Here is an 18,547-nt window from a genome sequence, read left to right on the forward strand (position 1 = left end):
TTCTTCCTTTTTTTTTCTCCACTCGCACCGAGGCCTCCCTTGACTGCCCATAACTATTTAAACTTTGCACCGGCAGTTTTCAGTAGCCGGCACCATTTTGGATCTGCCTCTTTCACGCCAAAATTTAAACAGCAAGGAAGGCGCCCTCCTTTTGTACTAAGCAGATCTCTTACTTCAGTTCAGCTGTTTTTGGTGACAAGCTCTCAAGCAAGCCACCTCAACTCACCTCAAGGCAGTCTAGAGGATTGCATTGAGGCCATTACACCGGCCTTTTGAAATTTGGTAATTTGGGGCAGTTTGACAGTTCGCACCTAGGCCATTGTCAGCCTGTGCTGACAAACTGTCCTTATTAAGAGACTATTTACCAGGGAGCTACAGGCTGAGGGTAAAATTGGAATTTTGGTCCCTCAGCTGTGACAGGTCAGCTTCAATTTTTTTCTTGTTTTTATTTTTTTATTTTTGGGAATTTGATTTTAATTTTTAAACTTCAGGAAAAAAAATTGTTTGGAATTTTTTTAATTTTTTTTTCTGCAAGGAACTAATAATATTAATAGTCACTGCCTGCATGCCTGAGCAGACTCCCAGGTGTGCCAATAGTCACAACCTTATAGCCATATTCCTATTAAACATACCTGTTTTCCAGGCGTGCAGTGGAAGGAGAAGGCTCTGTTTGTTCCAGCGAGTCAGGATCCAGAACAACTGCCAGAGAGATGACAAGAAACAAAGCTAAGGCCTCTTATTCCAAGAAGCCCTTGAAGGCAGTGGAAAAGTATGAGAAACCCCACCAAAAGGCACTAGAGAAACAGCTGGAGAGGAGTCTTCAGGAGGCTGAAAAAAATCGACAATTAGTCTCCCCAGCCACTGCGCTACCTTCTCCTGGGGATCTTTCAGCCACACCTCTGGATCTTTTGGTCACTAACAGGGGTGGTGACAACCTGAGAGCTCTACCTTGGTCACCAATAGAAGCACCTGAGGCCTTCGTTCCTCAGGCTCTGGGGCCAGACATCAGCAATGCAGCTGATTCAATATTCCCTGTTTCCATGCCAACAGGGCTACAGGCTCACCAAACCAAGAGACCAAGGTTAGCACCTGAGGCTACCTTCACCCCAACTGCAGCGGGGCTCCATGCAGAGGAATTCCTACCTCAGGACATTCCCCCATCTATGAGGTTTTGGGTGTCAGAGGCGATCAGACATGGCATCGCCGCAGGTCTACAACAGACCTGCCAGATGAGGTCTCAGATGTCAAGCCCTCTCCAACAACAGGGGCAAACTCAACCCATGCAACTCAGGGCGGATCCCCCTGACTTCCAGGTACCACCCCAAACCATGCACCCGATGGGAAATCTGCAGGAGTTTCAACCGCCACCTCATCCCATGCACTACATGGGGGAACCTGCAGAGGGTCAGGACCCTTACTCTCCTGTTTCATCCGAGGACACCGATTCCTCCCCATCGGAGACAGAGGGCCAACTAGACAAGGATATGTCAAAGGATGAAGGGCTAGCTCCGGAACAGCCAACATTAATAGGACTGTTCCCCCCGCATCTTTTTAGGTCATTGTTGTTCAAGGCCAAAAACACTGCATGCCTTGACAACCCTTCAACTCCTTCAGAGCCCGCCTTGACTACGGGAGAGTCGGATGATTTAATTTTCTCAGAACCAATTGCAGAGGCAGAGGTCACACCAGTCCCGAAGATGTTTGTGGATACGATTCGACGACAGTGGACTTTCACAAGCTCCTGTCCCAACCCTACGGGTTATGATAGGAAATTTTACAATTTTGCTCCGAACCTGGCTGGGTGTCTTCAGTTACCAGCAGTTGATGAACCAGTGGTGGCCCTAGCACCTTTTTCCACCCTTCCCAGTAAGACGGAGAATGCTTTGAAACTGGAGGATAAGAGGGCGGAGCTAGCACTCCGTAGGGCGCACCAGGCAAATGCCTGGGCTATTAAGGCGGCCACAGCCGCGTCTTTTTTCACCCGAACATCCCTAAAGTGGCTGTGCCACCTGCAGGACTCCATTCCAGTCACTAACATTAGGGCCCACCAAGACATAGCAAACCTGGTGGCGGCCACGCAGTTTTCCGCTGATGCAACTCTCAATGCGGTAAAATTCTCATCCCGGGCCATAGTCTCCCAAATCACAGCCCGCCGACTGCTATGGCTCCGCCATTGGGAGGCGGATAACAAACATAAGTGGAAGTTGGCAGCTGCCCCCTTCGATGGGACCAAACTGTTTGGGTCCGCTTTGGATCCTGTCCTGGTAGAGACACAGGACGGGAGAAAGATATTACCTTCCCAGTCCCGGAGGTTCAATTACCGTCCTGCCCAATCCTTTCGGGGGACTTCCTTTCGACCCCCTTACCGAGGAAACAATTTCCAAAGAACCCAAAGGTCCTTTGGTTTCCATCAGAGACAACAACCTGATAGGGCAGCGTTCAGAGACGGAAACAGGCGAGGAGCCCAGGCTAAGAGGCCCTTTCGTGGCGTTGGGAGAAGATTCTTTCGTCACTCCAAATGAACACCTAACTAACCCTCCCATTGGAGGCCGGCTGACCTTTTTTCCTGATCAGTGGGATATGACTACCTGGGTCCGGGACAATATGATATCAGGTCTCTCTTTGGAGTTCCTCTCCACACCCCTGAACTTTTTTATGCCATGCCCTATGTCAAGGGATTCCACAAGGAGGGACCTCATGGAGACAGTGATTCAGCATTTGCTGTAGATCCATGCTATTCATCTGGTCCCACCACATCAACAGGGGCAGGGGTTCTATTCCCTCCTCTTTGTGGTTCCAAAGAGTTCGGAGGGGTGGAGGGTGATTCTAGATCTGAAGCATCTGAACCACTTTCTAGTTTACAGGAGGTTCAAAATGAGTTCCCTGCAATCTATTTTTCTAAATGTCAGGCAGGGAGATGTCTTGACCTCAGTGGACCTGACCGAAGCGTACCTGCATATTCCTATAAGATCTACGCACAGTAGATTCCTGCAGTTTTGTTATGCCAACCACCATTATGAGTACAGTGCTCTACCATTTGGCCTGGCTTCGGCTCCCCGGACTTTTACAAAGGTGTTGGCGGCCTTAACGGCACATTTCAAGAGCATGCCGGTTCGCCTGCAATGTTACTGTTCTGACCCAAGCCTCGTTCAAATCAAAGAAACACGAAATATATATTAAAGCAAACCTTTTTAATGCGTCTCTGTGAATTCTGTTCATTCACAGCAAAGAGTCATTAAAACTAATTGTCCCAGATAAGAGCAAGCCCTTTCAGATTACGAAAGGCTGCAAAGAATACAAGATTAACTGCAGTGAAATATTCCAAATCAAAAATCTTCAAATACGAACCAGAACAGACAGGACTTCCTCAAGAACTTGGAATTGAAAGAACTTCTTTGCTTCCTGCAAAGAAGCCAACCCCAAAGGCTGGCTTTTATCCCTTATAGGAGGTCCCATCACCTTGCAACCTTACTCTCGAATCACCTGTGCTGCTTCAGCTGCTCTTTCCTTTGAGCAGCCCTGTGCGCACACGCACTGAGCACAGAAACCTCGGGGCCCTCTTCATCACTGCTGCCAGACTGCACAAGCTTCGAAGGAAGCACCCCACTCTCCGATAGTTCTGGCCCCTTCCCTGCATCACACACAGGCCCCTCATCCAAGGCCTCACTCTCAGAGACCTCAGCCGTTCACACATGCTGCCAGCAAACCACAACAGTTACTTAGAAGACATTTTGATACAATCCTCGTCTCACCTGCAGGCAGAGATAGATCTATGAACCATGCTCCGAGTCCTTTGGGACCATGGCTTTTCAGTTAACCTGGCCAAAAGCCATCTAATACCTATCACTCAACTTCTGCACCAGGGCGTCATAATTGACACGGTGACAAGCGAGGTTTTTCTTTTGCCGAACCGACAGGCCAGCATCAGGGATTTGTCCACTTGTATTCGGACTCTCAAAAGCAGTGGTCGCCAACCGATGGGCCATGAGAAAATTTTGGTGGGCCGCTGAGAAATCTCATCCCTGGAGCACCCCCCAAAGCAATTAATCCAGGCTGCACAGAAACACAAGGCTGCTCAGCCTATATGGCCCACAGGAACCCTCCCCGCCCACTCACTCCTTACCCGGCAAACTTGTCTGCTAAGTTGCTATTTTTCCTTTTTCTGACCATCATCTGTTCTGCTGTGCTGGGAGATTTAGATTAGCTAGGAAGCAGGAAATGGTTGGATTTCTTGCTTTCTAGCTAAGCACAGTCGAACCTCCCTTAGGACTCAAGGTTTGCTTGCAAGCAAATTCAGTGCAGACTCACGGCAAGCAAATTTGAGAGACTGAGCTAGCCAATGGCAGATAGGTAGATCACTGAATGATTCTGTGAGCAACTCAATCTGCCTGCCTGCTTTGCCTGATTTTGGGTAAAAGTTGCTCTTTTTTATAAAAAATTCAATATTTATATAAATATTTATAATATTTACATACAAGCCATGCCCAGCCAGTCACATGACCATCAAGCCACACCCACAAATAGGCCACACCCACAGAACCAGTTAGTGGTCCCTGGGATCTAAAATTATGAGTTTGGTGGTCCCTGAGGTCCAAAAGGTTGGCGAACCCTGCTCAAAAGAGTGCCCCTGGCCCAGTTATCTCGACTTCTGGCAAAGATGATTTCCTGTATTGCAATAGTCCCTTGGGCCCACCTCCATGCCAGGTCTTTGCAATGGTTTTGTTCCCCTTCCAGAGATCAGGCAGGAGCAACTCCTTGGCCAAGGTCCTGGTCCCACCGAAAGTTCTTCTATCACTCCAATGGTGGACTTCCAGGAACATCACCACGGGTTGCCTTTTCAAAGAGCCACACTGATTAACAATTACTACCGATGCCAGCCTCTTCAGTTGGGGGGCTCATTGCCAGTCCCTAGTAGCCCAGGGTTGCTGGTCTCCAATAGACCTAACTCACAATATCAGTTGGCTGGAACTCAGGGCCGCTCATCTGACTCTTTGCAAGTTCCAACAAGAGATCCAGGGACCGCATGTCCTCCTCCTGACAGACAATGTGGCCACATAAATCGACAGGGAGGCATGCATTCAAAGTCCCTCATGAGGGAGGCAGAGGGGGTTTGCTGCTGGGAAGAGCGACATCTCAACTCCATCAAGGCAGAACATATCTCGGGGCTGACCAACATTCAATCAGATTGGACTTTCTCTAGGAGGGATTAGACAAAGGGCTCTCCCCAAATAAGTTACGTAGGCAGGTAGCAGCCCAAGCCTCAGTCCTTTCCTGCGATGGTTTACAGTTTCTCATCATCCGATAGTATGTAGTTTCCCACGAGGGGCCAGCAATTTAAGACCCCCAGTGGTCCACAGATACCCCACCTGGATCTAAATAAGGTTCTCACAGCACTCACCAAAACACCATTGAATCCTTGAGAACTACCAGTCTCCACCTACTAACCTATAAGATGATTTTCCTTGTGACTATAACCTCCGCAAGGAAAATATCTGAGCTGGCAGCCATTTTGGTGAGGGAGGACCATTGTGTTTCACTCCAATAGGGTGGTTCTTCGCCTCGACCCGGCTTTCATACCCAAAGTCAATTCCTCATTCCATCGGAAGCAGGAGTTGATTCTCCCCAACTTCTGCCCTAGACCGGTTCATGCATTAGAGAGGCAATGACATTCCTTAGATGGGTGAAGGGCCCTCCGCATTTATATCAACAGGACTGTTTCCCACGGAAAGATGGAGGCCCTCTTTGTCTCGTTCCAACCCTCGACCCTGAGGAGGAAAGTCACAGCTTCGACGGTGGGCAGATGGCTTCGGGCTATGATTGCAAAGTTATATGAACTACAGACATTACCAGTGCCCAGGGGAACCATGGCACACTCCACCAGGAGTGCGGCCACATCAGGGCTTGGGCGACACAAGCCTCTATCAAAGAAATTGGTAGGGTGGCAATGTGGTCGTCACCGTCGCCCTTCGTACGACATTACAGACTAGACGTGTTTGCCTCGGCAGAGGCCGCCTTTGGCAGACATGTCCTACAAAGAGTTCATACGGTGAGGGAGACTCCAAACCAGACGGAGACCCTCCCGTAAGGACACGCCAGCTTGGGTATGTCCAGGGATGGGATTCTACCGGTTCAGACTGGTTCTATAGAACTGGTTGTTATGATTCTGTGCAGTTCGGAAGGGAGGGACGGGGCCAGAACCTGGATGGCTCCTCCCCTCCCCACCCAGTCAGTCCTTACCGCGCATGCGCAACATTGCACACATGCCCAACATCGCTGACTGTGTTCTCCCCACCCAGTTACTCCTTAAGGTATTTTTCTCCCCCTCCCGACAATCAGCTGTTCTGATGATCAGCTGTGCCGGGATCCCCCTCACTGTCTTACTGCCCGGGAGGCAAAAAAAAAAAAAGAGTGTGGGAGGGTGGGGTATGCTGCGCCCCCCCACCTGCTCTGTTTTCTTCCTGAGATCCAGGAAAGCCTTCTGGGAGTAAAAATGCCCCCCCCTCAGAGGCTTGCCTGAGGCTCAAAAATGGAGTGTAGAGGGGTGCTGTGCGCCCCCCCATGCTCCGTTGGTTTTCTTCCTGAGCCCCAGAGAAGCTTTCTGGGAACAAAAACCACCCGCCAAGGCCCAAGAATGGAGTATAGGGGGGTGCTGCACTATGTCCCCCTATGCTCTGTTTTTTTTTTTTCTTCCTGGGCCCCAGGGATGTCTGGGAGCAAAAAACGTCCCACCAAGAGGCTTGCCTGAGACCCAGGAGGGAGGGTGCTGCAAAAAAAAGCTACGCTCACCAGTCACATGGCCACACCCACCTAGCCATGCCTACAGAACCGGTTGTTAAAAATTTTTGAATCCCACCCCTGGGTATGTCCCTGACCTGGATGCTTGGAACAGCTTACTGGAGAAAGGAGTGTTGGTTCTTACCCGATATGTCCATTCTCTGGGAGCTGTGAAGAGCATCCAGCCCACCCAGATGTCCATCTGGGTCTGTTCCTGGTCAAGCACGATGAGCAAGGGTGAAGGAAGGACAACGGTGTTATCTACCACTTCGATGTCGCCAAAACTGGGGACAAGCAGCAAAGAGGCGGGTCCTCAGAACTTTTCTTAGCCTATTGAACGACAGACGGAAGTATTATCCGGGCCTGGATGCTCTTCACAGCTCCCAGAGAATGGGCGTATCAGGTAAGAACCAACGCCCCATCTATTCGCAAGGCCAGTTTAGTGTTTGATTATCATTGCCAATATATGTTTTTAACCTACTTCAATTGTCTTAATAAGCTTTTAGAACTTCTCTGATATTTGGAGGGATACCAGGTTTTCTTTAAACAGATATGGTTCAGTGTCAAAAAATGTATGTATATATGTAAGGCACATGTGTTTGCAAAAATGATTGTGCTCTGTAACAAATCCTTGCCCAGGTTCTTGCTGCGATGCCACACTAACATGCAATTGTATTTGCAAATGTACACAACAAGAAGGCAAATGAGGTTCCCATATGTGAGCAGTTCTCACATTTAGGTCTAGGGATAGAGTCAGCAGTGTACGATACAAAATGGTACTGGGAAATGCAAGGTTATTCCTTTCCTTATGAATTTCTGAAATGTATAAAGGAGATCTCAAATTTGTGGCTTTGCGGTAAAACTGAAACCTTTTCACTGCTGATCATGCTGGATTACATTGCTCAGCCTTCTAATTCAGCAACATCCAACAATTAAACACTAGACAAATTTAAAGTGTTTTTTAAGGAAACTAAGGGCTGCATTATTTGTATTCATTTGAATATTCTTTAATTTTAATTATTAATTAATGGCTGCACAGTTAGGTGAATTACTAGGGAAGTTTTCAGCACTTACGGTCTTAATATAAATCTTGCAACATAGTCAGTTTATTGGTTTTCTTTATCCTCCTGTAGCATTCTATTGTGTACTTTTCTGTTAAAAAGTAGTAATTCATTTTGATCACCTGTATGTGAAATACAGAATGCAAAAAAACCCATTTTATCTTCCGGGAGATATAGGAGTCTGCTTGGTGTCCGTGATATAATTTAAAAGATTACCGAGTTTTCTTTTCATGAAAGTAACAGAGCAGAATGAAAACAGTTAACAATAGACTAAGCCTTGAATAGCTGAGTTTGGTGTTTTTCCTTAAAATGTTTTGAGCACGAGTTTGAAAATGTAATATTAATTTATAAAAATAACATGAAGTAGTGTTCAAACATATAAGCATCAATTAATTTATCACTAGATTGAATTGTAATCTGATCATAGCTGAATCCATTAAGCTTCAATGATCCTATTTTGTCTTCCCTTTCATTTCCTCGTCAAGTGGTTATTCAGTCTACCCTTACCCTGCACCTAGTGGGCCATTTCCAGCAACAACCAGCACACCACATTATCCTTCTCAGCCTCCCGTGACCACTGTGGGTGAGTAATTTCAAAATAATCATTTCAAAGGTGGAAAATGAAATTTGCACCTGCATATATACAAACCAAAATACTTACATTTATAGAAATCATTGATTTGACTATAGCAACAAAAGAAACCTATCATAAAAACAGTATTTGATTTTTTTTACTACTTCATATATTATATGTATTGTTTTTCCTCCAATATTTGATTTACAAAACAATTAATGACTTCTGCTATTTCACTCATGAAGAGTCTTTATTTTTAATTTATTGCTGTATGTGATAAAAATTTGTATGCGTTTGAAACTTGTCACCTTAGCAAGCCAAAAATGAATTAAAGCTAAAAAGCAAATATAACAAAATTACGTAATTGTTTTATTCTCTAACCTTACTGTGGGCAGCTAATCTTAAGTTTTGACATTTAGATTTTGGGAGAAGTTTTAACATGCTAACAAATACATAGGAATAAAGAGAGTGTAATCTCTACAATGCAAGTAGTGATGCTGCAGCTAAATTTAGTGAATATAATTACAGTTAAACATAGGAAACCTTGACAGTCAATGTTGCTGAAAATTTGTTTGAATAGGCTTGAATTAAGTATCTTCAATATGTTCTTCAATGCATTTTCAGGCCTCCAGATCTCTATTCTTTATGTATTATTGAACAGATAATCATGTTAGAAGTAGCATGAATATCCAGTTTCATGGATAGATACTCAATAGATGTATGACTATTATATGTAAATTTTATTTTCTGTCAGATAAAAATTCAGATCAGCAGCTGTTTTTTTATTCCATACATGACTAAAAGATTCTTACTGCAATTGGACTAAATAGTGCATTTAAAATTAAATCCATTTGTAAAAAGTCCTAGAAATTTGGAAGCTATGACCACACCTTGGCTTATCTGTTCATCTGTATTGGGACTTTGCCTTCCCAAGAAGTAAGCAGGAAAATTTGTTTAAAAGGCACAGCATCGTTAGTACAGAGAGCAGCCCAGGTCAAGTTGACTTCCTTATTATGATATTTTGTCCAGCACCATTATGTAAGTTTGAAAAGCCAGAATGTATTTATATCCCCTTTTCCTATTCAGCCAAGATTATTAAGGCAGCTAATGTAGAAAAAAGAAAACTATTAAGATTTAATTAAATGCTTAATATTAAAATAATTATAAAATCTTCAAAAAACAAAAAGAAGTAAATCTTAAACTAAGACGGAACTAAATATGGTGCCCAAGACAATTTATTCCATAACATCGTGGAGGAAGCCCTTCTCCTGCATTCTGAACTCGTGTCTCAACAAAAAAGGAGGACTTTCTCAAAGACTTTTGGGTGCAGAGTTTTAGTCCAGCCTTTGAAATTGTTCAGGTTAATCTGCCAGAGCTGCTTATTTATAGCTTTAAAAGTGGTATATTGGATACTGGTTTGTAATTACACAAATCTTTTGGATTTAGGATTTTTTTACAATTAAAAAAATCTTGTAATTGCCTCTTTGAAGCCAGAAGATGGTCGCTGTGTTTAAGCATGAAGATAGTCATACCTTGGCTACTTTAATTAACAGTGGAAATTCTAAAGGGGTCAACAAAATCTTCAAGATCTTCACATCTTCAAGATCTACAGTGAATGGTCAACTTTATCTGCTACTGCGTTGTTCATTGTCTACTATTCCTCTCCACATACTAAAGAAGAAGATACTATTCAGTATGGAAAAACAACAACAGCTTACAGGTAGTCCTCAACTTACAACAGTTTTAGTGATCATTCAAAGTTACAAAGGCACTGAAAAAAGTGAGTTAGTTAGGACCGTTTTTCACACTTACAACCATTTGAGCATCTCCATAGTGAGATGATCAAGATTTGGATGCTTGGTAACTGACTCATATTTATGACGGTTCCAGTGTCCCGGGATCCTGTGATCTCCTTTTGCGAGCTCCTGACAAGCAGAGTCAGAATTTAACAACTGCAGTGATTTACTTAATAACTGTGGCAAGAAAAGTCATAAAATGGAACAAAATTCACTCAACAAATGTTTCACATAGCAACAGACATTTTGAGCTCAATTGTGATCATAAGTCAAGGACTACTTGTAATTGGATCTGGCACAATAAGAATGCAAAAATATTCCTTTTGCTACCTTCACTTTACAGAATGCTCAGCCTGAGATTCCTGAGATGTCTTTATTGGTGTTCAGACTGTCATTCCTCCTGTTTCATCATTTTTATCCGCCTACATAATCAGAAGTTTAAGAGAGGGGAGTATGCTTTGAATCAACAGTGTCAACTACCTGGGATTATTTTCTATTCTACAGATCAAGCAGGGCTTTTTTTTTTTAAACAGTATTGCTCAGAGGCTCAGAAAAAAATGCTTTTATACAAAGAATAGACACTTTTAAGCTATCATACTTGCAGATATTCATAATCTTTTATGAACATTTCATACAGACTCATTGAACTTTGTATTACCAACTTTTTTTGAACTGAATGCCAAATCAAGAATGTACCCTGTTCTATGTATAGAATTTGATATTAGTGGGGACAGGTGTTCCCAAACCTGGAAATACTGTGCTGTTTCTTATTGGGTGACTTTAGCATATTCACTGAATATTCTTGAGGACAAGAAGCCTAGCAAAATGCAGAGATACCAGTGTGTCAGGTAGTTGAGGAAGAGAAATCTTGCGAAACTCAAAATCATAATGGGTAATCTGTACTCTTGTCACACATTTTTAAAATTGTTTTAAAGAGGAACCTAAGTGTTTGGATGTAATTCAGCAAAACAATATTGATCTTCTTGAAAAAGGTGTAACATGGCTTCGTAGATACATAACTATAAGGGATATAATAAAAAAGTATTTACTCTGCACTGCTTTCTCAACCACTATCTGCCATGCTTGGTGATCTCAATTAACTCTGGCATTCGATTACTTTCTGTGTTTTTTGGCCTATGAAATTATATTTTGCTTTTATGTCTATTAATCTCTTAATTGTCTTGGGGAGATTATGTCTAAGTTCAGTATCAATAATTGGTCACTCTGAATATTGAAAGCTTAACAATGTTAACTGCTCTTTCAAGAAGAGCTAAATGTGTACGAGAATCTTCATTTGGAAAAGATAGCTCTGAGTTGCTTTGGAAAATATCAATACATAGGGCGAATAGGAGGTAAATACAGGGTTTTTTTTTTGCTGTTATATAAATTAGATGCAATCATTTAGCCTGTAAACTGAATACACCAACATATTAACTGTTGTTTGAAATAGTGTTCAAATCAAATTGCCAATATGGAAGGTTTTCGTGTGTTTATATCTAACATTTTGATTGTTTTTACATGGAGCAATACAGAAAACTACTCTGGGTAGAGTTTTCAGAAAGGGCTTTGACCACAAATTTTATGAAGGATTAATGTATGTTTGTTCTCTTAATAGCAGATGGCAGAAGAAAGCAGAAACAGGTATGGATTTGTGGTCATTCTTATGTTTTCTGGGCAGAAAAACGGGCACTTGAAAGAAGCTTTGGTCCACAATTGGGAATTCGACTGGAGGATGCCAAATTACATTGGCTAGGAAAGAGTGGAATGGTGTGGGATCAATTAGTACCCATCCTGTTGCATACACGACGGAGGCTAACAGATCCTGATATATTGGTGATCCATCTAGGAGGCAATGACTTGGGGACAGCCAGTAATTTGGATGTCATAAACCGAATGAAGAAAGATTTTGGACTTCTTAAGCAAATATTCAAGAATACTATTCTAGTCTGGTCTAATATCATCCCCCGGAAAGTATGGAATCAAGAGATACCCCATAAAGTGATGGAGAGAAGCAGAAAAATACTCAATGAGGAAATGGGCTATTTTATGCAATATATTGGAGGGACTGTGATCCAACATGATTTACTTGTACCAGAATCTCCTGGATTGTTCCATCTAGATGGTGTACTCTTATCTCAGAGTGGCACAGACATCTTCAACCTGGATTTACAAAGTGCTTTAGAAACTTTGATTTGATTCGAAGAAAAATGTATAAACAACTGTGGACACTTTCTACAAATAGAGAAAGTTCTGAACAGCGTGGTAACACGAATTTATAGCTAACAGACTTAGCCTATGATTTAGCTGGGTACTGATTACTAATGGGGTTGTCTGTGACATTGCAAAGAATTTTTTTGTTAATGTGTTTAACTATTTCTTGCAAATACAGATTATTTTTTCATTTACTTTAATTCACTTCTCATGTATGTTGCATGAGACTGCCAAACAAATTGATCCTTGATTGATCCCATCTTCTCAAAGTGAATGTAGCATGATTATATCAATCTACAGTATAAGTAAAGGTTTACAAAGGTGTTTCATGTGAGTGAGATGGGACTAATTATTAAGTGTTATCATATTGGGGTTAGGAGTTAGTGGGGTCATTCCAGTTCTCCTGCAGAAGTTTGACAAGCCCTTTTGTGTATGCTTTGAGGATCATGGCACAAGGAGGGAAAAGAGAAGAAAATCCCATTACGCAAATGCAAGTCAGCTAATATATATTGGATATAGCCCACTATTACTGATTCAGCATTGCACCTTAGAACATTTGTTCTGCTTTTCAAAAAGTGGAAGATTATTTAAATATAATGGAAAGATCAAATGAAGATCTAGTTTCTGACACATTAGTTTTTGAAAATACTTTTCCTAGTTAAAAAATTAAGCAATTCTATTTCACAAATTGCATGTCTTATAGGCAGCAATTAGTGGCTGGTTTAAATGTAGTATTCCCAACTTAATACACATAGTTTATTAAGCTAGAAATACCATTTTAGTCCCACACGGTCTTCTCCACCTTTCTGCCTTGTGTACCAACTTTGATCCAGGTCTTTTAGTACTGAACTGTGATATAAAGTTATTTCATTTACTGAGCTCTTAATAATATGCATTGAACCATATCTCCCTATTTTTGGTGTAATGGAAAATTGGTTTAAAATTGGGGACAGAAGAATTGCTTCTCCTTTGGAGTTGGTGGAGCAATTGTTCTAGATATGGGAGCTTTTAGACTTGTAAGAAGGATTTCAATGATTCATTTTCCTACTCCATGCAAAATAGTATCATATGCTCCTTAGAACAGTTATGATACTTGTAAAATTCTATTTTAAATGACAGGGTCTACAAAAATATTGTTGCTATGGATTTGTTAACTCTGAGTGAATACATCTCTTGTGTTAATTAAAATGAAATTGTAATATTTTTTTCTGTCAATATTCCCCCTGGGATAGCAAAGCACTTTAGAGTTTTTGTTTGCTGTGCTTGAAGAAAATTTTATTTGATTCCAAATGCATAAAGGTAGAGATGTTCTGCTTTTCCTAAAGGTATTGTTGAACTGTTTGACAGTGGCTCTATAAGAGAACTATGCCACTTCATGTTTTGGCATCATTGATCTGAACTGGAATTTGCTTTGAAGGATGGTTCAAGGAAAGTAGTTTTAGAAGTAAGGAAAATTTAAAATACAGAGATGTGTTTATTTTCCCCAACACCCCCGCCCCCCCCAAAAAAAAAACCAAAAAAAACCCGACTTACTGTACAATAACAATTTGGTTATTAAGGAGGAAACAATTTTGCAAACAAATCAAAACAAAACTCATTCTGTGTTTCAATATTGAAGGGAACTTACACTGCATTTATGTGGTACTGTGACTTTAATTTTCTTAAGCAAGAGGGAATTCAACATGAATCATTTATGTCAATTTTCTGTTGTTTCTGAAGTGAGTTCCTTAACCCAAAGACTTCCAAGTCTGCTCAACCTCTAGGAGAGGAACTTTGAAATAAATGACTAAAAGTAAGACAAGAGGAATAGAATGTAGAAGGCTGAGCTGTGGAAACTGCATATTTTAAATATTAACTTCATAGAGTGAAAAACTTGAGAAGATTTATTTTATGTAATTTATCTTAAATATCTCTGAAGTTTCCAGCCACAAATGAGGAGAATTATACTATCTGTAAGAGCAAATAGGACTGTGTTCAAATATGTATCTTTTTTTTTTTTTTTGCAGTGAGGGTTTAACAGCACAACTACTAGAAACAGCAGTTTACAGATTACCTTTTCTATATTTGCTTGTAAAAGAGCCTTTAAGCTCCAGTATTTTGTCAGGATTTATCTTTCATAAACTATTGACATTGGACATCTGATTTTTATAATTTGGAGGGTTCTGTTTTAAAAATAATAAAACATTAGCCTTTATGTTAGTATTAATGGGCATCTAGTAATATCCTGCAACTTATTTTTCTCCAAATCCTTTTTTTTTTTTTGGTGCCATTAACAGTCACATGCTGACATGGCACTTAGTCTAATATCAGATATACTGGAAATGGTTGCATTTTCAATTACGTTGGCTACCATGAAAATAAAACAACCATATGGTATTTCAAAAGCTGAAAGTAAATGTTGGTGCCAGTATATAATGGCCATTATTTATGGCTAAACATAATGGCTTTGATTCAAACATGTTTTTACCAAGGCTTGAAAATGCCTTCCATTTGCACATGGTAGTCTTTGGATTTTTCCTCTCTGAATATTCATCACTGTTCTCCACTCTTGGGATACATGTTTGCCAAACTAGCTTTGTGCAGGAGAGGCACTGGACTCTGCAAAGAAGAAGAGATGGTGGTTGACCTGTTTTTCAGATAGAGTGAATTATTATTCTTTGGAGAATAATTTGTTAAAATCATTAGAAGTAGGTATTTTTCAAGCCACAACTACTAAATATATATTTATTTGGTTAATACGTATAAAATCATTGAAACAACTGCAATGTCCATTCTCTTTGTAGATAAGCAATACTGCCATCAATAAAAGACCTACTATTGCATTTAAATATTAGGGAATAGTTTTTCTATTCACAACTAACATGGTATTCTATATATCTTAGTTTTTAATTACCTAATAATTACCTACCGCAGTATACCTCGTAACATGATTCATAGGATTTCCTTGGTGAGCATACTTCCACAGAGCTCTGTAGCACAAACATCAACACTTTAGTTCAACATCGCACTAATGGTTGGGACTAGTATTAGTTTTTAAAGATTTCAGTGTCCTTTACATAAATTCAAATGTAACTGTTACGTGTTGTCGAGGTTCCAAACCTCACAGGACAAGTACTTTGATATTCTACACTGGTAATGTTTCCTTGCACTCTTGTACTTCATAATTTGAAGGAGCTATATTGGTGGTGGGATGAAAGGAAGAGACGTCATTGTGCATGCGTAACATCTCGGATTCGGTTTCTGGCATTTCTAGTTAAGTGTAGCAGGTAGTAGAGTCAAACTACAGTCTGATGCTTCAAAGATCCTCTTCCAGGCAGCCTGGCCAAGGCTGGGGTAGATGGACAAATGGCTGGGCTGGTCACTGTTTCACTGTGTTCCTAAATCACATCTGTAAAGAGATCCACTTGTAGGACTTTTGGTTCATCCCAAGTGAAAAGTTCACAAATAAAAACCACTGTTTCAAACTTCAAACAGGTCATTTTGAACTTGAAACGGTTTGGATTTGAAACGTTTTATGTTGTTTATGAAGTTCTTTCAAGCTTTTATTCAAAAGAGAATAGACTTGGTGACATTCTGGGATAAATGAAATAAATACTCATATTCCCCAAATAGTTTCTCTTCAAAATGATAAGATGATCTTGCATTTGCTAAGAAGTTTTGGCAGATGTGGCAGGCAAAATTGTTGTTGTTTAGGCTTCAATGTGGGATCACCTTCTTATTTGCTAAAACCAGTAAATATTTTATATCTCCCAAATAATAATCTCTCTAAGAGATGAGTTTTATAAATACTTGAGGTCTTCTGGGCAGGTTAGAAGAAGGTGATACAGAAGTCAAAAGATAATGGGTTTCCCCCCCAGAAAATAATTCCCATTAAAAGAAATATAATTGTTCCTCTTTATTTTTAGCAAACAAGTAAACAAAAACTTTATTCACCATAATGCTGTAGGTATTTCCACAGATAAGTTTTGTAGACTGAAAATGCTGTATATAACAGTGGCTGTAATTTTGGATTTATAGCTGTTCTCCCTTTCTCAAGGACCAAGGGACATTTCAGGCCAGAACAAATTAATGAAGGAATCAATAGTGATGGTTTGTTGTCAGTGTTCTTTATTTTAAATTAGAAAAGTGACTTTATTATACCAAGATAGTCTCAAGACCATTTCATTCCGAACTTGAATTAAGGAAAGACTTAGCACATAGCATTCTTTGGAAGTCAGCAAATCACCTGTTCGGCAATTCCCGTCTTGATTTATAACTTTAAATGTATTTCACTCTCTTACATAAAATTTCTGCCAAGGGTAGCAATCTAATCTATTTAGATTAAATTAAGTAAATAATTGACCAGTGTTAATATTTTAAGAGAAAAAAAATTGTCTTATGAGTGATACATATTTAGGGTCTATTAAATGTCAGTTTATTCAGCAGCCAAGTTCAGTGCTGGAGCTGCTTTTCTTTCAGGTTTAATTGATAGACTATATACTGTAAGGTCACAGTACCTTAAGGTCACTTCTGAAACCAGATTCCATATAGTAAAGGTTAAATGTTTCAAGTATTCCTTGTAATAAATGGCTACATGCCACAGTATCTTCTTAGTGTGTATGGCTAATTATGGAAGAAGGAAGGAGAAAATGCTAAGATTCATATTCTTAAAGGAGTAAACCAATATATTCTTCTTGTTTGGAATATATAATTTTCCTTGCTGCTTTGCACTTTCAACACTTTTTTTAGACACATAAATTACTTTACACACACACACACACATACACATTTATATATAATAGTTATTTTTTTCTGGCCTTCAATTTGAGTTGTATGCAAGGGCTTCATAAATATGCAGTTGTGACTAAGAAATGCTATTTGTTTTTGTCAGTATAAAGCGTGCATAGTATACTGTAGTTGTAGATGGTAACTATCTTAGCTAAAATTGACATTCTCAGAGAGAATTGTTTCTTCACCGTCCTTTTCACTGCCAAGGGTGGGCAAGAGGAAAATCCATAAGAGAAAATTCTGACACTCAAGTTTATGTTTTCAAGGTTTGGCACAGTAGACACTCCATAGGAGACCTCAGATGGCCTATTTTGGAAAAGTGTGAACTTAACAGTCACATCAAACACGTAATTATTGAGCTGGGATACATGAAAATGTTTTAGGCAATTTCAGAAGGTCTTAAGAAACACAGTGGGTTTTTAAACACATTATGATTGTTAACTGATACTGTAATTGTAGACGGTCTTCCATGTAACTGCCATCCTTCTCCTCCCTTTCCCCTTACCTTACCTCAATTTAAATCCTACATCAATCTAGCCACTCTGTGCATCTGATTTGCACAGAGTGCAGCTGCAGCTCACAAAAGATTGTGCTTTTCAACAAAAATGGACTTTGTTAGTTAGCAAAAATGAATCCAGATTCTCTAAGGCAAAGGTAGGTGAAGTTGAAACAAGACTGTTACATACAATTTTGCATTCACTCTGTTATGATACCCTTTTAAAAATAAGAGAAATTCTATATTGCATCTTCCTTTTCTATTCTAATTGAAATTTATTTTTGGCACCTAAGCACATTAACACTGAAACTCCAACAGCACTTCCATGTGTGTAAAAGTGCCTGGTTGAAAAACATACATAGTTGCCCTTTATTGTTCTTTTTCTTTCCCTGTTTTCTATGTTTGCCATTTGTTAGTCTTTTGCTTGGGAGCTTTAAAAAAAAAATGTTAAAACCAGTTTGGACCTCTTTATTTGCCCATACAAATAGAATGCATCTAGCAGCATTAGCAGCCTCGGTTTCTCCACTTCATTTCATTCTTCAAAATATGCATGTCCTTTTTAAGTATTACAATAATACTGTTAATATCAAGTAATGTAAAAGTGGAGGTTTTTCATGATGATATTAACTTTATGAGATTTTCAGTATGTTTCTTGGCAAACTGAACACTATCCAATATAGTCTGTAAATTGTATTTTTAATACACTGCATAATATTGGCACTTGAGAAAAAGTGTATTTATTGGTGGAAAATGTCTAGAGTTCTTCTAAAAATGTTTAATTTATGTAACATTTGTTATGCAGAAGGATTCCTTAGTTTGATACCAATTTTCAGAGTTCTTTGTATATGGCAGACTTGCTTATTTCCAA

At 40.1% G+C, this 18,547-nt stretch overlaps 1 protein-coding gene across 4 annotated transcripts in view; it reads left to right on the plus strand.

Moving 5' to 3' along the window:
- The window catches only part of TSG101 (tumor susceptibility 101), a 48,019-nt gene that overhangs the window by 23,256 nt on the left and 6,216 nt on the right, over positions 1 to 18,547 (plus strand). Inside the window, exons 7-8 of one of the 4 annotated variants that reach the window (XM_026668307.2) lie at positions 8,321 to 8,418; positions 11,821 to 13,913. In XM_026668307.2, the coding sequence (XP_026524092.1) occupies positions 8,321 to 8,418; positions 11,821 to 12,401 (679 nt within the window). In that variant the 3' untranslated portion in view covers positions 12,402 to 13,913. Of the gene's footprint in view, positions 1 to 643; positions 3,196 to 8,320; positions 8,419 to 11,820; positions 13,914 to 18,547 lie in introns of those variants that run through there. The other 3 variants (XM_087951075.1, XM_026668308.2, XM_087951065.1) reach the window with 3 other exon arrangements.

This window comes from Notechis scutatus, chromosome 1 (assembly GCF_049901735.1).
Source record: "Notechis scutatus isolate UNSWTSFEM ecotype Mainland chromosome 1, rNotScu1.2, whole genome shotgun sequence".
NCBI lineage: Eukaryota > Metazoa > Chordata > Lepidosauria > Squamata > Elapidae > Notechis > Notechis scutatus.